The following is a 25251-nucleotide window of genomic DNA, read 5'->3' as shown; positions in this document are numbered from 1 at the left end:
AAGGTCTGGGCAGCAGAAATCCCGCCCTGCCCGGCCTCCCGGGCTGCCCCCGCCGCACGGCCGCGGGGAGCCGGGCCCCGCCGGCCGTACCCATCGCGGGAGCCCGGCGGAGCGGCCGGGACAGGGGCCGGCCCAAAGGGGACAGCGGGGCGGCGGGCCCGGGAACGGCAGAAGCCGCGGCACCGCGGGGGCGCGGGCGGCGCGATGTCTCGGGGCGGGACGGAGCGCGGGGCCCAGGGGGGAGCCCGCCGGGGGCGGCCCCGCTGCCGCCGGTCCCCTCGGGGAGCCGCCGCCGGGCTCCGCCGCTTCCCACCCGCCCCGGAAAGGTCCCGTCCTGCCCCGCGGCCCGGAAGCGGAAGAAGCGCGGCGGGGCCGGGGCCGGAGCCGGCGGCGGGCAGATGGCGGAGTGCGGGCCGCAGCCCCCCGGGGGTGGCAGCGGCGCTGCGGGGGCGCCCAGCCGCCACGAGAAGAGCCTGGGGCTGCTCACCACCAAGTTCGTGTCGCTGCTGCAGGAGGCCAAGGACGGCGTGCTCGACCTCAAGCTGGTGCGGGGGCTGCGGGGCGGGCTCTGCGGGCGGCCCCCGGGGCGGGGAACGCGGGGACCCGGGCCGGGGGGAGCTGCGGGGCTGCTGGGGGGGGGGCTCTGCGGGCGGCCCCCCGGGCGGGGAACGCGGGGACCCGGGCCGGGGGAAGCCGCGGGGCTGCCGAGGGCAGGCGGGGGGCTCTGCGGGCGGCCCCCGGGACGGGAAGCGCGGGGACCCGGGGCGGGGGGAGCCGCGGGGCTGCCGGGCCGCGCCGCGGGGGCTCCGGTCCCTGCCGTTCCCCCCGCGGACCTTGCCCAGCGTTGATGTGCTGCGGCCGGAGCCCCCCCCGCCCAGCCCCGGGCCGAGGGGCCGCTCCGCCAGCGGTACCGTAAGGCCCGTCCCGTCGGGGCCCTGGGGGAGCCGCGGCCCCTGCGCGCTGGGCCGGGGAGGGGAGGGGGGGGGCGGCGCGGCCCGACCCGTCCCTGGCGCCTCGGCACTGCGGGGACGTGCCCGGGGGATCACCGAGGGCCGGCACAGCTCGGGGGGGGAGGAAGAAGAGCCCCCGCCACAGCTGGGGGCACCCGCCGGGGAGCAGAGCTGTGGAGGAGACCCGGGAGAGCCGCAGGATGCGGGGCTGAGCCAGGCCAGCAGCGGGGGCTGGAGGCGAGAAAGCCAACGGCGTCCCGGGGCTGTCAGGAGGAGTGTGGGCAGCAGGGCAGGGGGTTCTCCTGCCCCTCTGCTCTGTGCTGCCCTGGGGAGGCCTCATCGGGAACGGTGTGTGTGGGGCTGGGCTCCCCGGGGCAGGAAGGACAGGGAGCGCCTGGAGAGGGCACAGCAAAGGGCCAGGGAGGTGCTGAGAGGACTAGAACATCTCTCTGATGAAGAGAGGCTGAGGGACTTGGGGCTGCTCAGCCTGGAGAAGAGAAGCCTGAGGGGGATCTTCTCAGTGCTGAGAAACCCCTGAGGGGTGGGCTCAGGAGAACGGGTCAGGCTGTGTTCAGGGGGCCCAGGGACAGGCCAAGGGGCCGTGGGCACAGACTGGAGCAGAGGAAGTTCCACCTGAACATGAGGAGGGTGGCAGAGCCCTGGGCCAGGCTGCCCAGAGAGCCTGGGGAGTCTCCATCTCTGGAGACATTCCAGCCCCGTGCTCCTGGACACGGTGCTGCGCAGCCTGCTCGAGGGGACCCTGCTCTGGATGATCTCCAGAGGTCCCTGCCAACCCCACTGTTTCTGCCTCTTTAAGAGCTTCACCCAGAAGCAAAAACCTTTCCCTCAGCCTTTGTGGCACACTCAGCCCTTAAACCCAAGACTCCTCTGTGGGTGAAGATCCTCTGCTGCGGTTTATACCGACCCCTCCAGCGTGGGAGTGCACGCTGACCCTTCCCAGGCAGCAGACCTGGAGATGCCAGAGCTGGCTGTGTCTCCTGGCTGGAGGCTTCCATCCTCTGCTCTGCTAAACTGTCTTCTGTTTGGATTTGGGCAGAAGACCGATATTTTCCTGCCTGAAATGCCCACTGAGTGTGATCCACGGTTGCTGGTGTGCTTGGACCCATCGTGTGGGGTCTCTGGAGTCCCGCTCTGGTATTGGCAGGCGGGAGGGAACGTCACTGCTGTGCTGGGCTGCTCTGTGTGTGCTGCTGCTGCTGGTGCTGCTGGTGCTGGCTGTGCCCGTGCAGCACCCATGCAGCTCCTGCTGCTGGTTGGGTGCCATGTGGCAGTGGAAGGAGGTGTGTTGGCATGTGCCAGTCTGTCCCAAAACCTGATGCTGTGGGTGAGGCAGGGAAGTCCAGGGGCTGCTCAGGAGCCTTACAGCCGTGCTGGCTTTCCTCCCACTGCCTTCCAAGCAGGTGGGTCTTAAAACACGTCTGTTTTCTACCAAGCAGCATCAGATTTGACTTAGAAGGGATCTTTTGAATGAGGACCTGGCTAAGCTGTTACCAGGCACACAGGTCCCCACCTTCCTCTGCCCATCTCCAGCTTTTACCCTGAAGGAGCACTGAGATTTTAGGCCACCAGAGCAGTGTCTCACAGCATTCCTTTGTTGCAGAGAAGCAACGATATGGGGTTTTTTTAGGACCCTCTAGGAGCAAGATGGCTGGAATTTGGTCTGTGCTTAGTCAGGAGGTTGCTGGGTAAGAAAAGGAACGGAAGGGCAGAGGCTGCTTCTGGTGGTAGTTTGGGACAAGAGAGCTGTGAGGTGGTGAGCAGAGCACCTGGCCAGGGGTTAATCTGACGGGCAGGGAGGAGCAGAACCTGAGGGAGAGGTTGGAGTTAAGTGCCTGACCTGTTTGCAGGCTGCAGATACCTTGGCTGTGCGACAGAAGCGGCGCATCTACGACATCACCAATGTCCTGGAGGGCATCGGGCTGATCGAGAAGAAATCCAAGAACAGCATCCAGTGGAAGTGAGTGGCAGAGATGGGCTAAGCCCTGCTCCTCTAGTCCAGGTCTAAGTGACACTGGGGTTAAAATGCTACAGGTGCTGTCTGTGGGATAGAGGAAGATGCCCCAAATGTTATGGTGTCTGAAGGTGGGGATCTCAATGGGTACAGATGAAGCTTTCCAGGGAATCTGGCCTTGATGTGTGAGAGGGGTGGCAGTGAGGGAGGTGGAGCCTCCCTGAGAGGCTGGGACAGGTCTTGATGAGACCAGTGAGGTCCTGATTGACTCCAGAGTTGATTGAATCTCATCAGGTTCCTCTTCAACAAGGGTGAGTGTAGGGTCCTGCCCCCATGGGGGAATAACCCCCAGCACCAGCACAGCTCTGGGTGACCTGCTGAGGAGCAGCACTGCAGAGAAGGACCTGGCAGTCCTGGAGGACAGCAAACTCCGTGCCCAGTGCTGTGTCCCCATGGCCAAGGGGCCGATGGGACCTGGGGGCATTGGGAAGAGTGTGGCTGGCAGGTCCAGGGAGGTTCTGTTCTCTCCCTCTGCTCTGCCCTGCTGAGGCCACAGATGGAGTTAGGTGTCCAGTGCTGGGCTCCCCAGTCCAGGACAGACAGGGAGTGGCTGGAGAGAGTCCAGTGAGGATGGTGAGGGACTGGAATGTCTCTGGTGTGAGGGAAGGCTGAGAGAGCTGGGGCTTCTTGGCCTGGAGAGGACTGAGAGGGGATCTCATTGATGCTTACCAATAAAGGGTAGGGGTCAAGGGGGTGGAGGCCAGACTCTTCTCAGTAGTGCCCAGGAACAGGAGAAGGGACAGTGGGCACAAACTGGAGCACGGGAAGGTCCATCCCAATACAGGAAAACCTCCTTTGCTTTGTGGTGCCTGAGCACTGGGCCAGGCTGCCCAGAGCCTGGGGAGTCTCCTCCTCTGGGGAGATCCCAAACCTGCCTGGACACTGTCCTGCTCTGGGTGACCCTGCTTTGGCAGGGCTTGGACTGGGTGACCTCCAGAGGTCCCTGCCACCCCCCCTGTGCCCGGTCTGTGAATCTGACCCATGCCATTCCTTTCTGCCCTGCCCAGAGGGGTGGGTCCTGGCTGCAACACGCGTGAGATCGCTCACAAGCTGATCGAGCTGAAGGCAGACATAGAGGACCTGGAGCAGCGGGAGCAGGAGCTGGAGCAGCAGAAGATGTGGGTTCAGCAGAGCATCAAAAATGTCACAGAAGACGTGCAGAACAGTCGATATCCTTTGTGCAGACGGATTCCTCTGTCACTCTGCTGGCTTGCTGGGCTGGGAAGCAGGGGGCTGGGCACAGGGCAGAGGGGTAGTGCCTGCCTCTGAAATGAGGGTAAGTGCCCAGCCTGGAGCAGCTTTCTCTGGGGTACACAGCTTCTCATCTGGCTTTTTGAAGGAAAAACCAGTGTAATGTTTGCTGTGATGAGAACAGCCCTTCTCCCCCAGGCCCAGGTGCCACCTTCTCCAGTGCAGAGCTGCTCCTGCAGCCTGGCTGCCTGGGGATGGCAGCTCAGAGAGCCTCCTGGGAGTGGTATTCCTGGTGCTTAGGAAGGAAGCACCAGGTGCCCTTTTCGAGCTCTCTGCCTTCACAGGAAGCTGCAGCCTTTCTCCTTAACCTCAGGAACGTTGGCATATGTGACACATGAAGATATCTGCAAGTGCTTCACAGGTGAGGGCACAGTGCTGCGTCCTGAGGATGCTGTGGCTTTCTCCTCACCATTGGGGTGGGTGGGGGGCAGGTGGTTTCTCTGTCTTGTTTAGGGGGAATTAGCTGCTGTTCCTAAGGAATTCTTGTTGCTGGGTGTTGCTACGTGGGGGTATGTGTGTTGTGTTAGAAGCCTGTCATTTTGAGGGCTTAGGTGGACAATGTTTTAATAATAGGAAACAAATTTGATCAGAAACGTGTGTTTAAGCAGGAGAATGGTATAAAAAGCAGTCCCTCAGCTGCATTGTCCCCAGTACCAACAGGAATGCCAGAGGCAGGTAGTGAAGAGCAGGACAGCAGGGATACATGGCTTGCCATGCCCACACCCCTTGTGCACTGCCTGCCTACAGCCCTGGGGCGCCTGGAGAGCAAGAAGACCCACCTCTGCTCCTTCTCTCTGGGGCAGAAGTGCTGAAAACCCTCGGGACTTTCTCTTTCTTCTCTGCTGCTGGTTTGATTGATAGCTGTAGGCCCAGAAAAAAGCAGAGAAAAATCCCCTGGGGCCAGCATGGGGCACGACAGCCCCTAAACTGCTTCTCAGCTGCAGCGGTGCAGAGTCACAGCTCCGTTCTGCCTCGGTGGACACTTACCCCCTGCACCCTGCATCTGCTCACCTAGAGCAGAGATTGAAGCTACTTCCCCTGCCCCCCTCCAGCCACGTGTGACCTTGCCCTTGACTGACTCCCCTCCTCTCCTCCAAGCACTCCTGTCGCCCTGGGCTCCCTCAGCCCTTCTGCTCTTCATCTTTGCCTCTCTGTGCTTTCCTTGCTCACCAGGCTTGATGCTGCTCGAGTTCCTGCTGGCAACTTGCACATCACCCCCACCTCTTTGCTGCTTTGTCTCCTCTGATTGAAGCTAAAGCCTTTTTGGGTGCAGGGATTGGGTTTTCAGTTTGACAGTGCTTGGGGCCAGATAACTCGTGGCAGTCTGGACGGGGCTGCTGGGGACCAGCAGACAGCTCGTCGTCGTGTGGGTTGCTGAGTGCTTTGCATGCATCACACCTGGGTTTGTGAACAGCTTTGGGTCTGACTTGATGATCTTAAAGGCCTTTTCCAACCTTGTGATTCTGTCTGAAGTCAGACCTCCCTGAAAGGGGTGGTGATTAGCTCTGCCCGAGGCATGGATCTCCATTCCCTCTAGAACAGAGGCTGGGTCTGTGTCTTTGTGTTGTCCCTTGGGGTTTCAGGGATGAGTGTGTCTCTTTGGCTTGTTTTTGTCCCCCTCTCCCGAGCACCTGAGCAGTGCAGAGGTTCCTTGTTGGACTCATGTGTTCTTCAGCAGCGGTGCTCCTGCCTTTTCCTACTGACCACTGTTGACCTGGCTTCCTCAAAGCAAGTTCTGTGCTTGGACTCCTGTCAGACAGGAATTCATTATTTGGATTAATTCAGAACAACAAAAAAAGGGAGCTTTTAGTGACTTTAGCTTTTAGTGACTGGGAAATGTAGCTCTCCCACCTGTCACTGTGCTGCCTTTGGCACAGAAGGATGTGGAAGCACACTGTGCAGTGTTCCTGTGGGTGTTCAGGCTGTAGCTGTCAGGGGAGAGAGAAATGCAGTGCCTGTGGTGGTGCAGCTGGCAGCTCTTGAAGCACAGACTCGTGCCTTTGAGCTTTGTTACATGTTTTTCACGTCCTTTATCAATGTTTTTCTGAAGTGGGGGTTTGTTAAAGGGGTCTCATCTCATTGACATACCCTGTGGTGCTTTTAATCCCTGTGGAGGCTGCTGGCTGCTCGGTCTGGTGTTCACAGCACTGGCATCTCTCCACTCCTGTTTCTCTAAACCTGGCTGTAGCCTGGCAGCCTGTGACTGTTGTGTCATTACTGGGCAGTGCTGGTTTCAGGTGCTCCAGCATGGCTCCTGTCTCTCTGCTGGCAGCGTGGCTCTCTTGAGTTTGTGGGCTCTCTTGTTTGTACTTCACACTAAAAGCTTGTGACAGAGGGGTGGGGGAGCTCCTTCAGGGCTGGGTTCTACTGGAGGGTGAATTCAAGCCATGCCTTCTGAGGGGTGGGAGAAAAGTCTCAGTCCTGTTAAGGTGCTGCTAAGACACCTCCAGGGTTTCTCTGAGAGAAACTCGGCAGGTTCCTTGTGCCCTGGGCACCTTGAGAGTGGTGTGATATGCTCAGTGGGGGGGTAAATACCAATCCCCCCTGGGCAGGAGCGCAGGAAGTGGGGGGTTGAGGAGGGGGTCTCAGCACTGCTGCACCATCACCCACATGGTTTGTCCCCACTGAGTGCTGTGTTTTGACAGGAGACACCCTGCTCGCCATCCGAGCCCCGTCAGGCACGCGGCTGGAGGTTCCTGTCCCTGAGGTGAGGCGTGGGTCCCAGGCTGGGTTGGCTTGGAAGGGCCTTCAGACATCATAGAATCATAGAATGGTCTGGGTTGGAAGGGACCCCAAGGATCATAGAGCTCCAACCCCCCTGCCACATCATCCAGTTCCAGCCCCTGGCACGTGGGCAGAGCGCGGGGGTGTGTGGGGGTGCGTGTGTCAGAGCAGGGGTGGGAGTTGGCAGTGGGGAGTTTGATGGAGGAACCGGCTCCAGATAATGAATTATTCCTGGGAAACTCTTGTTTGGAGGTGAATGAGCAATTGTGGGAGCACCAGGGGAGGAGATGTAGTCCTGGGGAACTGTGTGTGGAGCTGTGCTGCACTGTCTGGACAGCGCCTCTCGCCTCGGGGAGATGCCTGTCTGGTGGGAAGGGATGGTTCATGGGAGGCTGTGTTCTGCTCCTGACTTTTCCCAGGGCCTGAATGGGCAGAAGAAATACCAGATCCATCTGAAGAGCACCAGTGGTCCCATTGATGTTCTCTTAGTCAACAAAGATGCTTGGAGCTCTCCTCCCGTCATACTCCCCGTCCCTCCCCCTGAAGACCTCATTCAGTGCCAGGCAGTTACCCCCTCCAAACCACAGGTACCACCACTCACCCACTTCCAGGAGGCGTCTGTTCCCAGCAGCACCCAGCCCTCCACACCAACACCCACCAGCACTCAGGACTGCAGCCCTCCGGCGCAGAAAGCCGCAGCCACAGGTGAGAGGGAGGCAGCAGGAGGCAGGAGCAGGGTGGTGAGCTGCCTGTGGGGCGAGGGAAGGGCTGTGGATGTTGTCTGCCTTGACTTTGGACGTGGTTCAAAGTGTTCTCCTGGAGAAGCTGGCTGCCTGTGGCTTGGGTGCACACGTGCTTTGCTGGATAGAAAACTGGCTGGGTGGCTGGGTCCAAAGAGTTGGGTTGAAGAGTTCAACCCAGCTGGTCACCAGTGGTGTTCCCCAGGGCTGAGCCACTCCTGGTCCACAGCCGTGTGGAGGATCTGCAGGAGGGATGCAGTGTGCCCACGCTGAGGCTGCAGAGGATGCTGAGCTGGGTGGGAGTGTCCATCCTCCAGGGTAGGGAGGCTTTGCAGAGGGACCTGCTCAGGCTGGGTCCATGGGTCAGGGCCAACTGTATGAGTTTGTTGTGGTTTTACCCCGGCTGAGAGCTGAGATCCACACAGCTGCCTGCTCCTTAAAGGAGAAGAGCAGGGGGACAAGGGAGGGGGGTGGGTGAGGCAAGGGAAGGGAAAAGGAAGGGGCAAATAACAACCCCAAAACCAAGAAACCAAAGGCCCGTGGGTTGGGATAAGGACAGTTTACTAGGATAGCAGAAAGATCAAATCCAACAATGCTGACAGGACTTGAGAGCAAAAATCTCTGAGGCATAGTGAGGTGGGGGTTGGGCTCTTCTCCCTAGTGACAAGCGATAGGATGAGAAGAAATGGTCTCAGGTTGCACCAGGGGAGGTTCAGATTGGATATTAGGAAAAAATCCTTCACCAAAAGAAAGGTGGAACAGGCTGCCCAGGGAGGTGGTGGAGTCGCTGTCCCTCCAGACTGGTGCTTTGGGAGCTGGTTTAGTGGGTACAGTGGTGTAGGGCTGATGCTTGGACTTGACCTCAAAGGTCTTTTCTGACCTTGATGATTCTCTGATCCTGTGAGGGGAGAGGATCAGCTCCTGGGAAAGGGGCACCTCTGTCTGGGTTAGTGGGATGGACTGGACCTGCTAACAGGAAGGATGCAGTTGGCTCCTGATGCCTGAGGTAGTGCCAGCCCGTGGGAGCAGTGTGGGGGAGAGACTGATCACACAGATTCGTGGGCTAGCAGAAGCTTGTGAAAGGGTCTTCTCAAGTCTCCTGTTCAACTCTGTTTGAAAAAACACCCCAAACCCTGTCAGAATACCAGACTAGGCTGGCTGTGGCTTTGTCCAGCCAAAGTGAAAGCCTCCAGTGGTGTAGATCCACAGCTTCCCCAGAGAGCTCTGCCAGGGCTGCAGCACCCACTCAGCTAATTCCTTTTTCCTGGTGTTTGGATCCTCTGAGCTGCATCTCATGCCTTTTGTGAACCACAGGGAAGCTCTTTGTTTTCCTAACTGCCTTCCAGGTAGCTGGAAGCTGCTCTTAGGTTGTCCTTAGGTGTATCTCTGCCCGACCAAAGAAGCCCAGCTCCCCCCACCCCTTCTTGCCAGCCATGTGCCACAGAGCCCTGGCCATCTTGGTAGCCCTCAGCTGGATCTTCACCTTCTGCTTGGACTGGGGGCTGGCCAAAGCTGGACACAGTATTCCAAGTGCAGCCTCAGCCTGGAGCAGGAGGATAGTAACTTCCCCCAGCGTTCCAGCCATGCTGCTGGCCTGTATTAACTCCTGGGAGAGCGTGGTCTGTGTGTGTGTGTGTGTGTGTGTGTGGGTGTGGGTGTGGGTGTGTGTGTGTGTGTGGGTGTGTGTGGGTGTGGGTGTGGGTGTGTGTGTGTGTGTGTGTGTGCTGCCTGGCACCACCCAGCCTGCTCTGCAGCGCAGCTGAGGAGTTTGGCTGGGTGGGAGCAGGAAGGGCAGCGCTGCAGCTGCCTGCTCGGGGGCTGGTGGGAGGTGACGTTGCCCTGTGTGTCTGTGGCTCTCTCCAGAATCCAGTGTCTCAGCAGCAGAGCCCAAGACCGGCGGCGACTTGGAGCCCCTCAGCACCGCGCCGGCGCCGGGCGGGCAGCCGGCCGGGCTGGACACCCAGCCCCTCCAGTCCTCTGCCTCGCTGGACAGCAGCTCCGTCCCGTCCAGCCCCTCCGCCGCCTTCGAGCCCGCCAAGCCCGACCCCACAGGAAGTGAGTGTGCACCCCCCTTTCACCTGACATCCCCAGGGCACACTGCCCAGGGCGAGGGAAAGGGGAAGGAGCTGGACTCCACTCTGCCTTTGGTGTCAGGCAGGTTCTGTGGGGGATGAGCAGGCATTTCCCTGTGAGGGTGCCAGGGAGCCCAGTGAGAAGGTGACTGTGTCACATCTAGTGTCCTGACACTGTCTGTCACACCAGTCCTGGGACATCTCCAAGGGACGCTCACGTGGCATGTTCCTCTGCTGTGGGGTGTGGGGTTATTCCCTTGCAGTCCCTTCTGCAGTGCTATGTCCACATTCTGAGACTGGAAATAGAGTTTCCAGCCAGCACTGGGAGCAGCTTTGTAACTTGTGGGGAGTGTCCCTTTATTAGGAGAGCTCTGGGCTCTGTTGTCCTCCTTTACTCAGAGAGCCTTCATCTGTCTTCAGCCATCTTGTGTTCTTGAGGGGTCTCTGGGTGTGTATTTGGGGAGCTTCCTGATGTGACAGGGCTTTAAGCTAGGAACTTTGTGGAGCTTTCTGCCAGAACAGGGCAGGCTGGCCCAGGGAGAGCGCAGCACCCTCTCTGTAAGATGTGCTGCTTCCAGGTTTTGAAGCTGGCCATGCCTGCAGGAACCCTCCAGCTTAGAGACCCAGGGGTAGAAGAGGAAATCTCACTGGCATTAGCTCTTGCTGGCACATGTGTGTGACAGAAGCCTGAGCCATCTGCCCCAATCTTGGAGCAGCCCTGGCTGTGGGATTATGCCTCCCACGTGCCTACAGCTGGCCATGCCCCAGCTGACAGAAGCCATGCCTTCACCCCACATGTGGGGGTGCTGCACGGGTGCCAGCGCCGTGTCGGGCTCCAGAGCTGCCAGCCCTGGTAAGGTGTTCGTGTCCCAGGGCTCCTACAGCTCTGTGTCAAAGCAGTGGAGCTTAGCAGTGGAGTTTCTGCAGAAATAAGGGCTGTGGGAGCAGAATTCCTGGATGGCACAGGGTGGTTTGGGTGCATGAGGAGGACAGCAGGTGATGAGGCTGTAAAGCCTTTCAGACTCTCTGTGTCACAATGCAAACCCTTCTGTCTGTTGCCTTTGCAGTACTGGAACTTCCCAAAGAGCTGTCAGAGATGTTTGATCCAACAAGAGGTATGTTCACTCCCCAGCCACAGCTTTGTTCTGTGCCCATCTACCCACAGAAGTGGGATGGTTGGTTTTATTCACTCCCTTTTGGGGCTGTGGCTTTGTGAAGCGCTTGTGGTCGCTGGTGGCTGCTAGACCTCTGCTTAGGCACTCCTCAAATTACAGGTTTCTGATTGTGTGTCTGCCTGTTGCCCTGTGGTGTGTAGACAGGGGCCTTCCCTTCTCCACGCTGGTCTTTTTGGAGCAGCAGGGGAGGAGATCCCGTTACTTGTGTTGGGAGTTCTGCCTCTGCCCAAGGAGTGTCCCTGCCTAATGGTGGGCCAGGCTCTAGGCCCACAGCCAGGAGTGCTGAAGGAATTTGGTCTAAAATAAGCTTAAACTGGGAAACTCTCTTTATTTGCACGTTTCTTTCCCTTCAGGGCTGTCATAAGGCTTTGCAGCCGGGCAGAGCTGAGTGCTCACAGTGCCAGGAGCTGTGCAGCCATCCCACACGTGTGCAGGGAGCCCTGGGCTCCACAGACGGCTGGGGGATCACCTCTCCTCCTTGCTGTAGACAGAGAATGAGCTCTGAGTAATGACTGAGTGTGTCTGAAGAGTAAATTTGCCATGAAACAGGAGCCACACTCTGTGCAGGAGAGGCAGCGTCACCCCGCCGCAGGGTGGGCGCCGGCACAAGGCCGCGTCTGCCGGCTGCAGCAGTGTGTCCTGTGTTGTCCTGCTGATGGGGAGGATGGAGGGAGATCCAGCCTGAAGGACAACAGCACATGGCAAAGTCAGAGCTTCACTCTGAGCCCGCTGTGGAACTGCCAGCGGCTCCCGGGGCAGAGCTCGGGGTGTGGAACACGAGCAGCGTCGCTGCAGAGCTGGGAGGAGCAGGCCTGGCAGCACACTCCGTGCAGCCTCCCTTCCCCACAGCATCCCAGCAGCGTTTCCCTGGTGCTTGTGGCTGTTCTATGGCTCGCAGCTCAAGCTGCAAGAGCCTGGAGCTCTTCCTCTCTTAACTGGGTGCTTAATAACTGCTTGTTTTAAACTGGTATCCTGGAAAAAAGCCCGGAATTCAGGACAGGTTATTAAGCTCTATCTACCAGCCCCAGCCTGGAAAAGACCTTTGAGGTCAAGTCCAACCGTTCCCATCCTGAGCTAAACCATATCCCTGAGCACCTCATCTACCCTTTTTTTAAGCACATCCAGGGATGATGACTCAGCCCCTCCCTGTGCAGCCTGTGCCAGGCCCTGACAGCTCTTTCAGTTAAAAATTTGTTTCTGATATCTAATCTGCCCCTGCCCTGGGGCAGCTTGAGCCCATTGCCCCTTGTCCCATCTCCTGTCCCCTGGGTGAAGAGACCATCGCCCACCTCTCTGCACCCTCCTGGCAGGGCAGGGGAGGTGGGGAGAAGGTCTCCCCTCAGCCTCCTCTTCTCCAGGCTCAACACCCCCAGCTCCCTCAGCCGCTCCTCAGAGGATTTGCCCTCCAGCCCCTTCCCCAGCCTGGTTGCCCTTCTCTGGACTTGCTCCAGGACCCCCATGTCCTTCTGATGGTGAGGGGCCCAGAACTGGACCCAGCACTCGAGAACGTGGGTTCTACGTTTCTCAGCCGTTCATGGAAGGTGGTGTTAGTCCTGCCTGGCTGCTTGGTGTGGAAATGCTCCCCCTCCTGGCGCTGAGGTAGGCGGGTGAGATCCCGTCCTCCAGGAAGCAGCAGCCTGCTCTGGGTAAACGTCCTGAGAATGGGCTGATGGGAGCCTGGCTTGTGAAGGCTCATTTCCCATGTGGGTACCACCAGCCCGGTTAGTGAGTTACAGCTTAACTGGGTGAAGTGCCAGAGGCATTTGGAAAGCTACTTGTGGAGGCTCAGCTGCTTAGAGAGGAGAGATTGGCCTGTGTGAGCTTCATCTGGCTGCTTGTCTCTACCCTCCCAGCGCCTTGTGAGCCTGCTAGCAGGGGGTAAGGATTCAGAGAGAAGTGCTAGTTCTGTGGTTTTGTGTGGGAGTGGAGAGTGGCCTTGAGGGCTCCTTAAGAAGGGTACACAGAGCTCGGGTGGTTGTGCAGCTCGGGAGCAGGCAGTGAACGTGTCAGGGTATGGGCTGGGTTAGCCACAGTGTAGTCACGGGGCAAGGGGAGCAAATCAGGGGCACAAAGGGGAGCAAATCAGGGGCACAAAGGACACAAGTCTGGAGGAAACTGGAGGTTCATTAGTTCTGCTGCTCCTGGAACAGCTCATTTTGGTTTTTAATGTTTTCCCCCATCTTAGCAGAGCTGGTGGGTAACTGAGGGTGGCTTTGCCAACTCAGCTTCAGGTGTGTGCTGAAGAGTTCCCTTTGGAAGAGCATAGGGCACCAGCTCACGTGCTGGTGCAGGGCTAAGGCACAGCCTGCTGTGTGACAGAGACCAGTGTGTGCTTGAGCTGAGCTGGCAGAAACCTCCTGCAGCGTTTCTTGACGTAGCTTGAAGTGCTTGACACGGGTCCCCCCCCTCACCCCTGGCAGGAGGCCCGAGTTTGTGTGCACTGTGCCTTAGGCAAGGGAGAACCTGGGTGAGGAGCACCCTGGGAAGGGTGGGGAACCAGGCAGGAACAGGCTGGGAAGGCAGGGTGCATTGCTTAACCGTGCCTATCTCTTCCCAGAATGTATGAACTCGGAGCTGCTGGAAGAGCTGATGTCATCTGAAGGTGAGGTTTTGAATCTCCCCCCTCCCCTTCCATGTGGCCTTTGTGGGGAGGGAGACCGTTGCGTGTGCCTTTACCCAGCTGACAGCCTTGCGACCATGGGCTCCCCCTCATCATTTCTGGGCTCTGGACACAGTCCCCACTCTCACTGTCCTGCCAGTCCCTGAGAGAGGTGTGAGGACCAGGAGAGCTTGTCTCTTCCCTATCACAAGGCTGATTTGAACCGAGCATAAAGACCGTGGGAGGCAGCCTTCTCCTGGCGCTGCCGCTGGGCTGCGCGTGGGAGTGCTGAGCTCTGTAACCAAGCCTGGGCTTCTCCTTCCCCAGTGTTCGCTCCCTTGCTCCGCCTCTCCCCTCCGCCTGGAGATCACGACTACATCTATAACCTGGACGAGAGCGAAGGCGTCTGCGACCTCTTTGACGTGCCTGTCCTCAACCTCTGACTTCTCAGCGCGGCCGTGAGCCTCGGAAGCACAGACCGCTCCGTAACTCGTTGGAAAGGGTCTATTTTTGGATTCCCCTTGTGCTAGAGCTCGATGAGTGAGCGATTCAGAGATGCTTTCCTTATGGACCCAGAACCAAAAGATGTGGACTTGCAGGCTGGGAGCTTCCCTGTAGTTTCCTCCTCTTCCTCTGTTGCAAGCGCCGCTCTCCCCGCCGCAGTCTCTCTCTCCACTGGATCCCGGGGCCTCACTTCAAAGGGTCTGTGTTTTGAGTGTTCCCAGTTCACCCGTAGAGTTTGCCCATGTGCCTCTCCGAGCTTCCTGAAATCTGCATGCCTTGGTTTTTCCTGCACTCCTAGAGGCACTTTGCACCTCCTAGGTACCAGCTGCTCCAAGGAGCCCCCGTAGCGTGGTCAGTTCACAAGCCCAGAGGTAGTTCGCTCGATTCCTCGGCGTGAGCGGCTCAGACTGGGGTGGTTACAGCTCAGAATGACAGCAAGGAGGAAGGGGAGGGGAAAAAAAGGCACCAAAGTGTCCGATTCTTCCAGTGACTCCAGACCAAGGTAGTATGTTTTGCAAGAAAAAGCACTTTTTTTAGCCAGCTGTGCCTCCTGGTGGGACTCAGGAGTTGTGAGTTCCTCGTAGGACCCAGGAGCCAAGTACTCCCCTGCTTGTGCATCAGCAGGAGCGCTGGGGATGCGTTCAGTGGCGTGCAGATGCCTGAGCCCCAGCTCCTTGTGCAGCAGCTGTGCTGTTTCTACAGGGCTAAGGAAGAGGTGCCAGTATGTGGTTTGTTTGATTTCTGTCTTTGCCTGAGTGAAGAGATGTTTGAAAGGATAAGACTGCTCCAGCTGGTGCCTGTAAGGCACTCCAGGTACACCAGAGCCTGCTCATATTCCCAACTAGCTGTCTTCTCCCACCATTGCACTTGAGCGTTTAGCTGTCTGAAAGGTGTCCGAGCAGGAGCGACCCAGCAGTACTGTGCTGTGACAAGCTGCATAGATGTTGTTGGAATAGTGCTTTTCCCCCACCTTTTTTCTCCTGTAGCATCTGCTGAGGATCAGGCTTTCTGTATATTTGGATTTGCTCCTCCAGTGCCCGTACCCACGCTCCCTATTCCTGATCCTGCTGCAGGTCGCTCCCTGCTGTGACGTTTCCCCTGCGTCGTGTTTTTCCACGGGGTTTTCTCCGTGGCTTGGTGGCAGAAGGGATGCCCATGGCTTCGGTGTGATGACCAGAGGGTGCCACTCTTGGACCCCTGGTGCATTTTAACTGGAGTAAAACACCGGTGTTGTATTTTGCAAGCCCTGGCTTTGGTGGTTGGTCAGATCCCGTGTCTGGGTGTGTTTGGTTTTGCACATCTTCCTGCCGACGCAGCGGTAGCAGCTCTCCTGCCTTTCCAGCTCCACAAACCGCCAAAGAGAGGCCCGGGCCAGGAGCAGAGAGGAAGCTGCAGCCATCCACGTACCCCACTGATGTTTAACTTCTCTGCTCAGCTGCCTGTGAACCACGTAACCAGCTGGAGCACCAGCAACAAGGGATGTCAAGTCTTCAGTTCTTGAAGCCTGCAGAGGCGAGAAGAGTCTGTGCTTGGGACCTGCGTTCCTGGAACGGCTCGGGGGGCTGCCCTGTTCTGTGTGAGCCTCCTCCAGAAGAGCTCTTCCTCTCTGCAGCCCCGAAAACACCACCATCCTCTTTGAAGGAATCCCAGAGGAAGGACAGGCCGCTCGTGTGGCAGCACTTGCTGCCAGCCCCACTGCAGGACCCCACTGCGGGGTGTGGGGGGTGTGTGTGACTTCCAGCCCCTCTGCAGCCCGTCCCGGAACCTTCCCTCCCTCGCACGGGAGCCGACCGACCCCAGGGTCCCACGTGTGTTAGCCGGGCTCCGTGCTGTGGGTGCAGCTCGAGCCCTTTGCCTCCTGCCTTGGCCCTTCGCCTCCTCCCTGGCGTTCGCGCTCGCCGCCGCTCAGCCGCCTTCGGACACGGATCCCAGCGCCGGATCCACAGTTGCAGATGAACTTTGGATTCCTATATAAAGATTATTTTTATACTTTTTTTTTCTTCGTGCCTGTAATATTTGTACAGTGTCTGCTGGGGCGTGAATAAACGAGAAACTTTCCAGAGCTCCTGGCCTCTGCCTCGGCTCCTGCCAGCCCCGGGGCGGGGATGAAAGCGGGGGGCCGGCTCCCCACCCCCGGGCAGGGCTCTTTCCCGGCGGGGGGGGTGGGACCTGCCAAACCCGCGTCAGCTCAGGTGAGGGGGCCGGGCCGGGCCGGGCTCTGCCCGGGGCTGGGTCCGGCCCCGCCGTTGGGACGGGCGGCGGCGGCGGGGCCGCTCCGGGAGGCGGGGAGGCGGCGGTGCCGACCCGGAACTGCGGCGCGGCGGGGCGTGGGGCCGTGCGAGCGGGGCCGGGGCCGGGGAGCCATGCCGCCGCCCAAGGACGTGGTGAAGATCGCCGTGCAGATGGTGGGAGCCATCCCGCAGCTCATCGACCTCCCTCAGGTACCGCCCGGCACCCCCTAAAACACCCCCCACCCCCCCCATCCCGCGCACACCCGCCCCCAGCTCACGGCCACCCTCCCGCCCGCAGACCAAGCCCCTCGCCGCGGTGCTCAAGGACGTCTGCAACGCGTGAGTATCGCGCCCGGGGCCGGGACCGGGCAGCCCGGGGCCGGGTCCCGACAGCCCGGGGCCGGACAGTCTGGGGCCGGGTCCCGACAGCCCGGGGCCGGACAGTCCGGGGCCGGGTCCCGACAGCCCAGTACCGGTGCCGGACAGCCCGCAGCCGGGTCCCGACAGCCCGGGGCCGGTGCCGGACAGCCCGGTGCCGGGTCCCGACAGCCCGGTACCGGTGCCGGACAGCCCGCAGCCGGGTCCTGACAGGCCGGTACCGGTTCCGGACAGCCCGCAGCCAGGTCCCGACAGCCCGGTACCGGTGCCGGACAGCCCGGTGCCGGGTCCCGACAGCTCACAGCCGGGTCCCGACAGCCCGGGGCCGGGGCCGGACAGCCCGGTGCCGGGTCCCGACAGCCCGGGGCCGGTGCCGCGCAGCCCGCAGCCGGTTCCCGACAGCCCGGTACCGGTGCCGGACAGCCCGGTGCCGGGTCCCGACAGCCCGGGGCCGGGGCCGGACAGCCCGGTACCGGGTCCCGACAGCTCACAGCCGGGGCCGGACTGTCCGCACCCGGGCTGCCGGCGCTGTCCCGGCGGTGACCGTACGGCCCCGTGACCGGCTGCCCGTTGCCGCAGGTGGAGCCTGCCCAACGCCGAGCACTACGCGCTGCAGTACGCGGACGGGCGGCAGACCTACATCACCGAGTCGGTGAGACACCCCGCTCCGCTCCCGGCCCGACCTCCTCCCGGACCCGCAGAGGCAGAGCTCGGCTGCCTCACCGGTTTCTTTCCCCTTCCAGAACCGCGGGGAGATTAAGAACGGGAGCATTTTGCGGCTGGCCACCTCCCCGGTACATCCCTCTGCCCCCCACCTCCTCCTCTGCCGTGTGCTGCGGTGCGAGGGGGCGATGCGGTGCTCCCAGCCTTCCGCCGCTGCCTTGCTCCCTGACTTCTGGCTCCTAACGGCTCCTCCTGGTGCCTCAGACCCGGCAGAAATAACTTGGAACATGTCTCAACCTCCATTCTCCCTTGGCAGAGCTTGGGGGAATTTGAAAAGAAACAAACAAAAAAACCCATCTAGAGATGCTTTGGGACGTGTGGGCCAACTCATCGAGCGCTCTTAGCATCACGACCTCCTTCCTCAGCTCCTCCTGGTCGCTGCTCTGGTGTCTCTGTCTCTTGGTCCAGCTCCTCACCGGGGCCACTCTCGCTTGAGCCTCCTTCCAAAACTTGTGCTTAAGCTCTTCCAGCTCTACCTCCAAGTTTCTTGCTGTCTTTTGAGGGAGCCCCTTTGGCTTGATTCTTTCCTTCCTGGTAGGACCAAGAAGCAGAGAGGTTGCACAGCGGGATCCAGAGCAACAACTCGGATGTGAAGACTGACTCGCTGAAGAAGCTTGCAGGCCTCTCCCAGGATGTCACCTTTGCTCAGGAGTTCATCAACAGGAATGGCTTGAAACAAATCTTCCACATTGTGGAGGAAGGGAACGCGTGAGTAGCGGGACAGGACTTTCCCTGCAGCTCGTGACTTTTCTTCTCCCTTGCTAATGCTGCCCGAGCTCCAAGCCGGGGGCTGGAGTGGGCTCCATTCGTCTCCCTGGCTTGCTGATCCCTGTGCTGTAGCACGAAGGTCCCCAGGGGTCTGTGGTCCTGAGTCCCTGTGAATGTGCCCACACTTGACCCTCCCATCCCCTCCCTGGCTGGGTCTGTTGCAGCCATGTGGGTTTTAGTGCCAGGACACCTCTCACGATGCTCTGAGCCACTGCTGCTGCTCACTCCCACCACCCCGAATAACCCCTCTGCCCTGAGGTTTCAGCTGCAAGGGGTCTGCAGGTGGCTCAACAAAACCCCAGTTGCCAAATACTGGTGCCTGCTTCCCTCTGGAGCCGTGAGGAGGCGTCTCCTCAGGGCTCCTGTCTCACAGAGGAGCCTAAAACCATGCAGTGCAGTGTGTGTCTCTAGGAAACAGGGGGGAGGGATCTGGGGTGGCTTGGCTTTCCCAAGGGCTGGTCTGTGCTGATCTTTGCACCCTGGTAATGCAGCTCTCCAGCAACCATTGAACTTCCCCTGCCTCGACTTCCTGGGATGATGACTAAGTCAGAGTCCAATCTCTTACCCAACAGTGTCTCTTTCCTTTCTTCCCCTGCGTGCTCCTCTCTGCTTCTCTAACGCACCCACACACGTGCAGCTGGCTCATGGTGGTGACTGGGAGGGGCTGTGGGGGCCCATCTTCACTGCATTTGCCCGTCTGTTCCTCCAGCACAGGGGAGATGCTAGCTCACACCCTGAAGGCCTTCATGGAGCTCATGGAGCACGACTTTGTTTCCTGGGAGACTCTCAGTGCAACCTTCATCAAGAGGGTAAACACCTTCTGTAGCATCCACAGCCTGAGCCCTTCCTTGGGCTTCCTCGTCGCCCTCATCACCCCAGCTCAGCCTGCTGCTGATGGATGGGTTTGTGTCCTGTAGATAGTGAGTTATGTCAACACGAGCTCCATGGATGCGTCTGTCCAGCAGCTCTCCCTGTCTATCCTGGAGAACATGGTACCCACCAGCCGCCTCCTCTTTGAGTTGGTCAGGAAAGAAGTGACACTGGACCGTCTGCTCACCCACCTCCAGGCGTAAGTGGAGAGGCCACTGGAGTGTTCACACCCCCCCCTCAGTCCCAAAGCCACTGGGGAGGAGGTGGTAGAGAGGATCTCGCTGATCACCCCCGTGTTGCCCCTTCCCAACAACCTGTGGGACATCAGCCTGTCCTGGCCCTGATGCTGAGGGAGGGATGGACTGTCCTGGAAGCTGTCAGATCCAGCTCAGGTGCCTTCATGCACGGCCTGTTTTGTCCAGCTACTGTGGTTCTTCAGCTGACCAGCCTTTTTTCTGGCGTTGGCTCTTCCTTCCCTTTCCCCTGTGCATTTAGGAGCAGGAGCATATTCCCATCATATTCCCATCAAACAGAGTTCATTAAATCCCTCAGCTAAGGCAGGTTCTCTGTTCCCACGTTCTTCTCCAGCTTCTTCACCTCTTCAGCTTGGAGGTTTTCTTTCCAGGAACTAGAGAGGCTGATGCCCAGCTCTCCTGCCAGGCAGGAGAGTGCTGGTCTCCTGGGAGTTCCCTGCAGCTCCACCGTGCTGCATCCACGGGGGTTGTGCAGGGCAATACCTGACCCATGTGTGGGTGCTTCACGGTCACCCCCTTGTGCCCACTGTCAACACCTGCTCACTCATGGGTCTGGCCTCTCTGGGTGCCCCAGCAGTGTCTGGTGTGGTCCAACAGTGAAGGGAGGGAGAGAACTCTGCCTTGGGGAGGGCAAAGCGTCCTCAGAGCTGGTGGCTCTCCTGATCCTCCTCATCATCCTCATGCAGGACAAACGCCCAGCTGCAGGTGAAGGCGATGGCCCTGCTCACTGCGCTGCTGCTGGCTGCGACCGACGCCGAGCGGCGGGTAAGGGGTTGCGCAGGGGATGGCAGGGTGGGGGGCACTGTGCACCCGCTGGCAGTGTGCTGCCCAGGGCCCTCAGCTGTCTCACGCCCCTTGGAGCAGTTTTGGGGGGACGCAGGAGAAGTGTCACAGCTGGTGGTGGCAGCGTGACCATCGTGGGCAGGTGTGGCTGGGTGCCCCTTGCGGTGGGGTTTTGGGCAGGAGGGGGGGGTCTGCCACAGGGTTTGCGTTCTCTGGGTTGGTGGGGCTGGGAGAGGTGCCCTGAGGTGTTACAAGTCAGTGTCCTCACCCTGCCCCTTCCCCTGGACTGACACAGCCTGGCCGGGCTGCCTGGTGGGGCAGGATCTGGGGGTGTTTAAAAACCAGGCAGTCGAGGTGCTTTGGGAGATGCTGAGAGGTTTGGTGGTGTAGGGCTGACAGTCGATGATCCTGAAGGTCTTTCCCTACCCTGATGACTCTCTGATTCTATGGTCTGTTTGAGCCCCCCTTTTCTTTTTCGGAAATGGGGGCGTGCCGAGCTGGGGGATGCCTCACAGCCTCCTGCTTTCCTAGGACATAATGGACTACCTGCAGGAGAAGAACATCAGGCAGTTCATCCACAAGGTGAGGAGCTGGGGTTGTGCCAGCCAGGCCTCCCCAGCCTCTAGTGACCGTGCCTGGCTGGGTTGCCCGCACCCAAGCACCCCACACCCCTTCCCTGATGCATCCCGTGGGCGCTGCTGCACTGGCACCCACGTGCCCAGGTTTCCACCCCCAGCTGCCTGTGGTTGGGTGCACCCAGCTCTTGCCCAACTCCGAGGGGAGCTGCCTGCTTCCTAATGCCCCTTTGAGCAGCAGGACCTGCCAGGCTTTGGCTTTTGGGCCTTGAGCTTGGAGGAACTGGGAGCAGCATCCCAGAGGAACCTTCTCACTCCCGGTCTCCTGTAGAACATCGTCCACAGCTCTGAGCCGCTGGGGGATGAGATGGCCCATTACCTGTACGTGCTACAGTCCGTCAGCCTCAACCTGTGTGAGCGCCGCATGAGGACCTCCATGGATCCCTACTCCCAGGTCTGGGAATGCTCTCCTTGTCCTGGTCTCTTTCATCTCTGGAGCCCTGGGTGAGGGTTTGCCTTTGGGTGAACCCAGCAGATTTGATTTCGTTGTTGGTTCCTCCCAGGAGACCCTGCTTGTGTGGGGCTCACCAGCATCCCTTTGTCTCCGCTCTCCCTCCAGGAGCAGCGGGAGCTCCTCCAGTCGCTACGCCAAACGGCCTTTGAGTCAGAGAACGAGGCGTCCTCTGGCAACTTCAGCACCGAGCGCCGGCGATCCCTGTGTGCCAAGGAGTTCCGCAAGCTGGGCTTCACGGTGCGCACCCCTGCACCCCCTCCCCAGCCCCACGCGGGGTCCATCACCACAGTGGCACCTTCTGACAGCTGCCTCAAGCCTGGTGTCCCTGCTGATGCCGACGGGCCAGCAGGCAGCATCTCCGGGTGCCGCGGAGCTACCGGGACACAAACCCCGTGGCTGTGTCAGGAGAACTCTGCTGCTCAGAGAAGGAATCTCCAGTCGCTCAGACCCCATCCTCCTGTGTCCTCCTAGAACAACAGCAACCCAGGAGAGGATCTGCGCCGCGCCCCGCCGGGGCTCCTCGCCCTTGACAACATGGTGTATTTCTCCAGGCACACCCCCAACGCCTACAGCAGGGTGCGTGTGCTCTGCCAGACAGCTCCCAGCCCCAGCGGTGCCTTTCCTTTCCTCGTGACTGGTCCTTGGCCAAGCCCAGGCCAGGATGTCCCTTCTGGGTGGGTGTCCCGCTGTTGCCCTGTTTCAGATGGAGCTGAGCTCTCCCTGGGGGCAGGAGCAGCCGTTTGAGGCCAGCAGCACCAAAGGGTCCCCGTAATTTGGAGTCTCTTGCCCCCAGCTTGGTCATTACGGGCTGTGTTCCCACAGGGGCACAAGCAGCCAGGGCTGTGGAGCGTTAGCCATGCTCCCACCTCTCTGCCTCTGGCCAGCTCCCACGCTGCAGCAGGGGAAGGAGGAACCCACGGCTGGGTTTTGGGGAGGCCTGATTACTGTTAGGGATGGGGGACAGCCTGATGAAGGAGCATGGGGTGCCTGAGCGTCTGAGCTGGGGCAGGCAGCCCTCTGGGTCTGCAGCCTGTGTAATGCAAGTGACTGTCTCCTTCAGTTTGTCCTGGAGAACAGCAGCCGGGAAGACAAACACGAGTGTCCCTTCGCCCGGAGCAGCATCCAGCTCACCCTGATCCTCTGTGAGATCCTGCACGTCGGAGAGCCATGTACGTCTGCACCCCGGTTTGTCCCCCTCCCGCCCTGCTGCGGGCTGGCTGGCAGCAGGGGACACGAGCTGCATAGGCAGGGCCACCAGGCTCCAGTGTGGCCAACAGCAGGAGAAGGGGAGGGCTGGGAAATGTCCTGGTTCTCCTGGACACTGAAATCCCCCTGGAAAAACTGGGGAGTCTGGCATCACCTGTCCTTCTCACCGCAGGCTCGGAGACGGCTCAGGCCTTTTACCCTATGTTCTTCGGGCAGGATCATTTCTTTGAAGAGCTCTTCTGCATCTGCATCCAGCTGGTGAACAAGACCTGGAAGGAGATGCGCGCTACCCAGGAGGATTTTGACAAGGTGCGAGGGGATGCTGGTGACCCCGGCGGGAGCTGGGGAGTGGCACCGGCCCGGGGGTGACCTCCTGGGTCTGCAGGTGCTGCAGGTGGTGCGGGAGCAGATCACCAGGACCCTGTCCCTCAAGCCCACCTCCCTGGAGCTATTCAAGACCAGGGTGAACGCTCTGAACTACAGCGAGATCCTGAAGCTGCGGCAGACGGAGCGGCTGCACCAGGAGGAGACGCTGGCTGTGCCCGTGCTGTGAGTGGGCTGCGGGCAGCAAGCTGGAGCTGCGGGGCTGGGGGGAGGAAAGGGGGGGTTGTTATGGGGCAGGGGAGGTCAGCTGAAGTGTCTGTGCTCCCCTTCTGCTGCCTTTCGCCCCAGGGAGTTGCGTGAGAGGCTGAAGCCGGAGCTCCTGGAGCTGATCCGACAGCAGCGCCTGCTGCACCTCTGCGAGGGCACCTTGTTCCGCAAGATCAGCAGCCGCCGCAGGCAGGGTGAGTGCCGGCCCTCTGCTCCCACCTAGGGGTGCTGGGGGGGAGGCAGAGGTTGTCCCTGTGGGCAGAGGTTGTCCCCGTGTCCCACACCTCTGCGGCTCCCCCGACGGGCTAACCTGTGGGCTGGGGGGTGCTGATGGGGCGCAGCTCTGCCCGCCTGGGGAAGGGGACCTCAGCTGGGGAAGGCTGAGGGTTCCTCTGCTGCAGACAAGCTCTGGTACTGCCGCCTGTCACCCAACCACAAGATGCTGCACTACGGGGACGTGGAGGAGGGGGTGTGCTCTGCCCCCATCGAGAGCTTGCCAGAGAAAAGTAAGCGATGGGGAGAAAGGGGGTGGGGGGAAGGAGGGGAGCCCTCTGCCCACCTCAGCTGTGACCTGCTGAGGATGCCTTCAGCTGGGACTTGCCCCTCCGCACGGCTGCTCCCTGCCTGGCCCAGTGCTCACCGCAGGACTGGGAGCTGTGGGAGCTCAGGCTGGGGCAGGACGGCTCTCAGAAGGGCACACCAGAGCGCCCTGAGCCCCACCAAGCTGCGGACGGCTCACGGCTCCTCTGCTTGCCTCAGTTCCTGTGGCAGACATGAAGCTGCTGCTGGTGGGGAAGGAATGTCTGCACACGAAGGAGAAGAGCTCTGGGAAGCAGAACAAGGTCAGCACCTCCCCACCACATTGCACAGCTAGTGAGGGGCTGGGTAGTCTCATGGATGTTTGGATGTGACTGGAGACCTCTTGGATCTCCTGGGGTGCGGAGGAGGAGCCCGGGAGGCAGCTCCCGCTCTGAACCCTGCCTGGCTGGAAAGGGTCCAGCTGAGAAGTCAGCTCTGTGCCATACTGTCCCCCCAGGACGTCCTGGAGCTGGCCTTCTCCATCGTGTACGACACGGAGGAATACTGCCTCAACTTCATTGCTCCCAACCGGTACGAGGTGAGCTCCCAGGGCTGGGGAGGGATGCTGCGGGGAGATGTCCTTGCCCCGGTACAGCAGGCAGGGAAGGGGGTGGTGTGTGTGTCCCAGCCCACCCTGCTGTGCTTCCCCAGGGTGGGAGCTGTGTCAGGGGGCAGGCAGTGGCTCTCCAGCTTCCCCGGGCTTGGTGCCAGTCACCCATGCTGTGTTCCCCCAGTTCTGCCTCTGGACGGATGGGCTGAATGTGCTGCTGGGCAAGGAGATGACGAGCGAGCGAACGCAGACAGACCTGGATGTCCTGCTGTCCATGGAGCTCAAGCTGCGGCTTCTGGACCTGGAGAACATCAGCATCCCCGACACCCCACCTCCCATCCCAAAGCCCCCCAGCAACTTAAATTTCTGCTACGACTTCAGCCAGGCAGAGCAGTGAGCTCCTGCCTGTGTCCCTTCTCCCCAACCCCCCACCCCCCCCACCCCAAATCAAGCTCTTTGCTCCAAAAAGGAGCTCCCGGCCAGGCCCAAAGGGAGAGGCTGGGAGCTGCCTGCACCTTGCCCATCCTGGGGCGAACTGCCTGCCCTTCCCTGCCTGCACCCTGCCCTGCAACAAGCTGCTGTCTGAGGGGGGACGAGGGGGTGACCCGACTGCTTTCCAGACAGCTGCCACCCTGTGGGGTAGTGCTGCTCCCCCAGCCCCAGCCCGGTTTTGGGCAGAGGGCAAGGATGCAGGCAGGGATAAGAGGGGGAAAGCCCCACAGAGGTACGAATCTAAAGGTCTCGCTCTCCGGGCCAGTTCAGGGAGATTCCCTAGAGGAAAAGGGTACAGCAGCCGTCCCCTGCGGGGTTTGGGGAGCAGGCAGCGCCTCCGGAGCACAGTGCCCCAGCCAGCCGCTCCCTGGCAGGGTGGGAGGGGTGTGTGTGGGAAACCAGCCCCCTCTCCCCCCACCCCTTCGGCTGGGTAAGGGGGCTGGCTGCGGCTGTGCCTGGGCCGAGGAGGAGACCCCGGCCCGCCCCTTGCCGCCCAGCCCGGTGCCTTCCCCCGCCGCCGGCGGGTTCTCGCACCCCGCGGCTGCCGCACTGCTGCACCACGACGAGCTACCTCCCCCCGGCCCCCCGGCCCTCCTCGGGGCTGCGGCTCCCCTCGGGGCACCGGGGCGCGGCGCTGCCTCTGCCCCGCGGGTGTCGGGACAATAAACACTCGTGGAGAACTCGGGGCCG

The 25251-nt window shown here is 60.5% G+C and overlaps 2 protein-coding genes across 2 annotated transcripts; both read left to right on the top strand.

The window, feature by feature from the left end:
* The first annotated feature begins 386 nt into the window (after positions 1–386).
* On the top strand, positions 387–16103 carry E2F4 (E2F transcription factor 4). Its single transcript, XM_084270196.1, has 10 exons — positions 387–545; positions 2819–2928; positions 3990–4147; positions 4547–4594; positions 6879–6940; positions 7377–7662; positions 9561–9752; positions 10837–10884; positions 13502–13546; positions 13871–16103. Exons 1-10 carry the CDS (start codon positions 399–401, stop codon positions 13984–13986), a joined length of 1212 nt encoding a protein of 403 aa, XP_084126322.1. The 5' UTR covers positions 387–398; the 3' UTR covers positions 13987–16103.
* Positions 14703–25233, top strand: ELMO3 (engulfment and cell motility 3; the record flags this gene model as incomplete). The annotated part of the gene is given in 24 exon segments (XM_084270315.1): positions 14703–14768; positions 16160–16204; positions 16207–16320; positions 16322–16400; positions 16403–16488; positions 16577–16617; positions 17236–17308; positions 17400–17450; positions 17918–18087; positions 18857–18956; positions 19065–19216; positions 19958–20036; positions 20586–20636; positions 20961–21083; positions 21249–21380; positions 21615–21719; positions 22204–22312; positions 22522–22658; positions 22735–22898; positions 23022–23134; positions 23342–23446; positions 23700–23782; positions 23977–24057; positions 24254–25233. Coding segments are annotated over 24 exon segments (2472 nt in total). The 3' UTR covers positions 24467–25233.
* Between the last annotated feature and the right edge of the window lie 18 nt (positions 25234–25251).

This window comes from Gallinula chloropus (assembly GCF_964237585.1).
Source record: "Gallinula chloropus genome assembly, chromosome: 13".
NCBI classification, from domain to species: Eukaryota; Metazoa; Chordata; class Aves; order Gruiformes; family Rallidae; genus Gallinula; species Gallinula chloropus.
The sequence above is the reverse complement of the archived record's forward strand: the minus strand, read 5'-3'. Positions and strand labels throughout refer to the sequence as shown.

Coding starts and splice junctions, on each gene's coding strand:
- E2F4 (XM_084270196.1), top strand. CDS start 399: ATGGCGGAGTGCGGGCCGCAGCCCCCCGGGGGTGGCAGCGGCGCTGCG. Junction 4,148..4,546: donor CACAGAAGACGTGCAGAACA/GTCGATATCCTT, acceptor CCTTAACCTCAG/GAACGTTGGCATATGTGACA. Junction 10,885..13,501: donor GATGTTTGATCCAACAAGAG/GTATGTTCACTC, acceptor ATCTCTTCCCAG/AATGTATGAACTCGGAGCTG.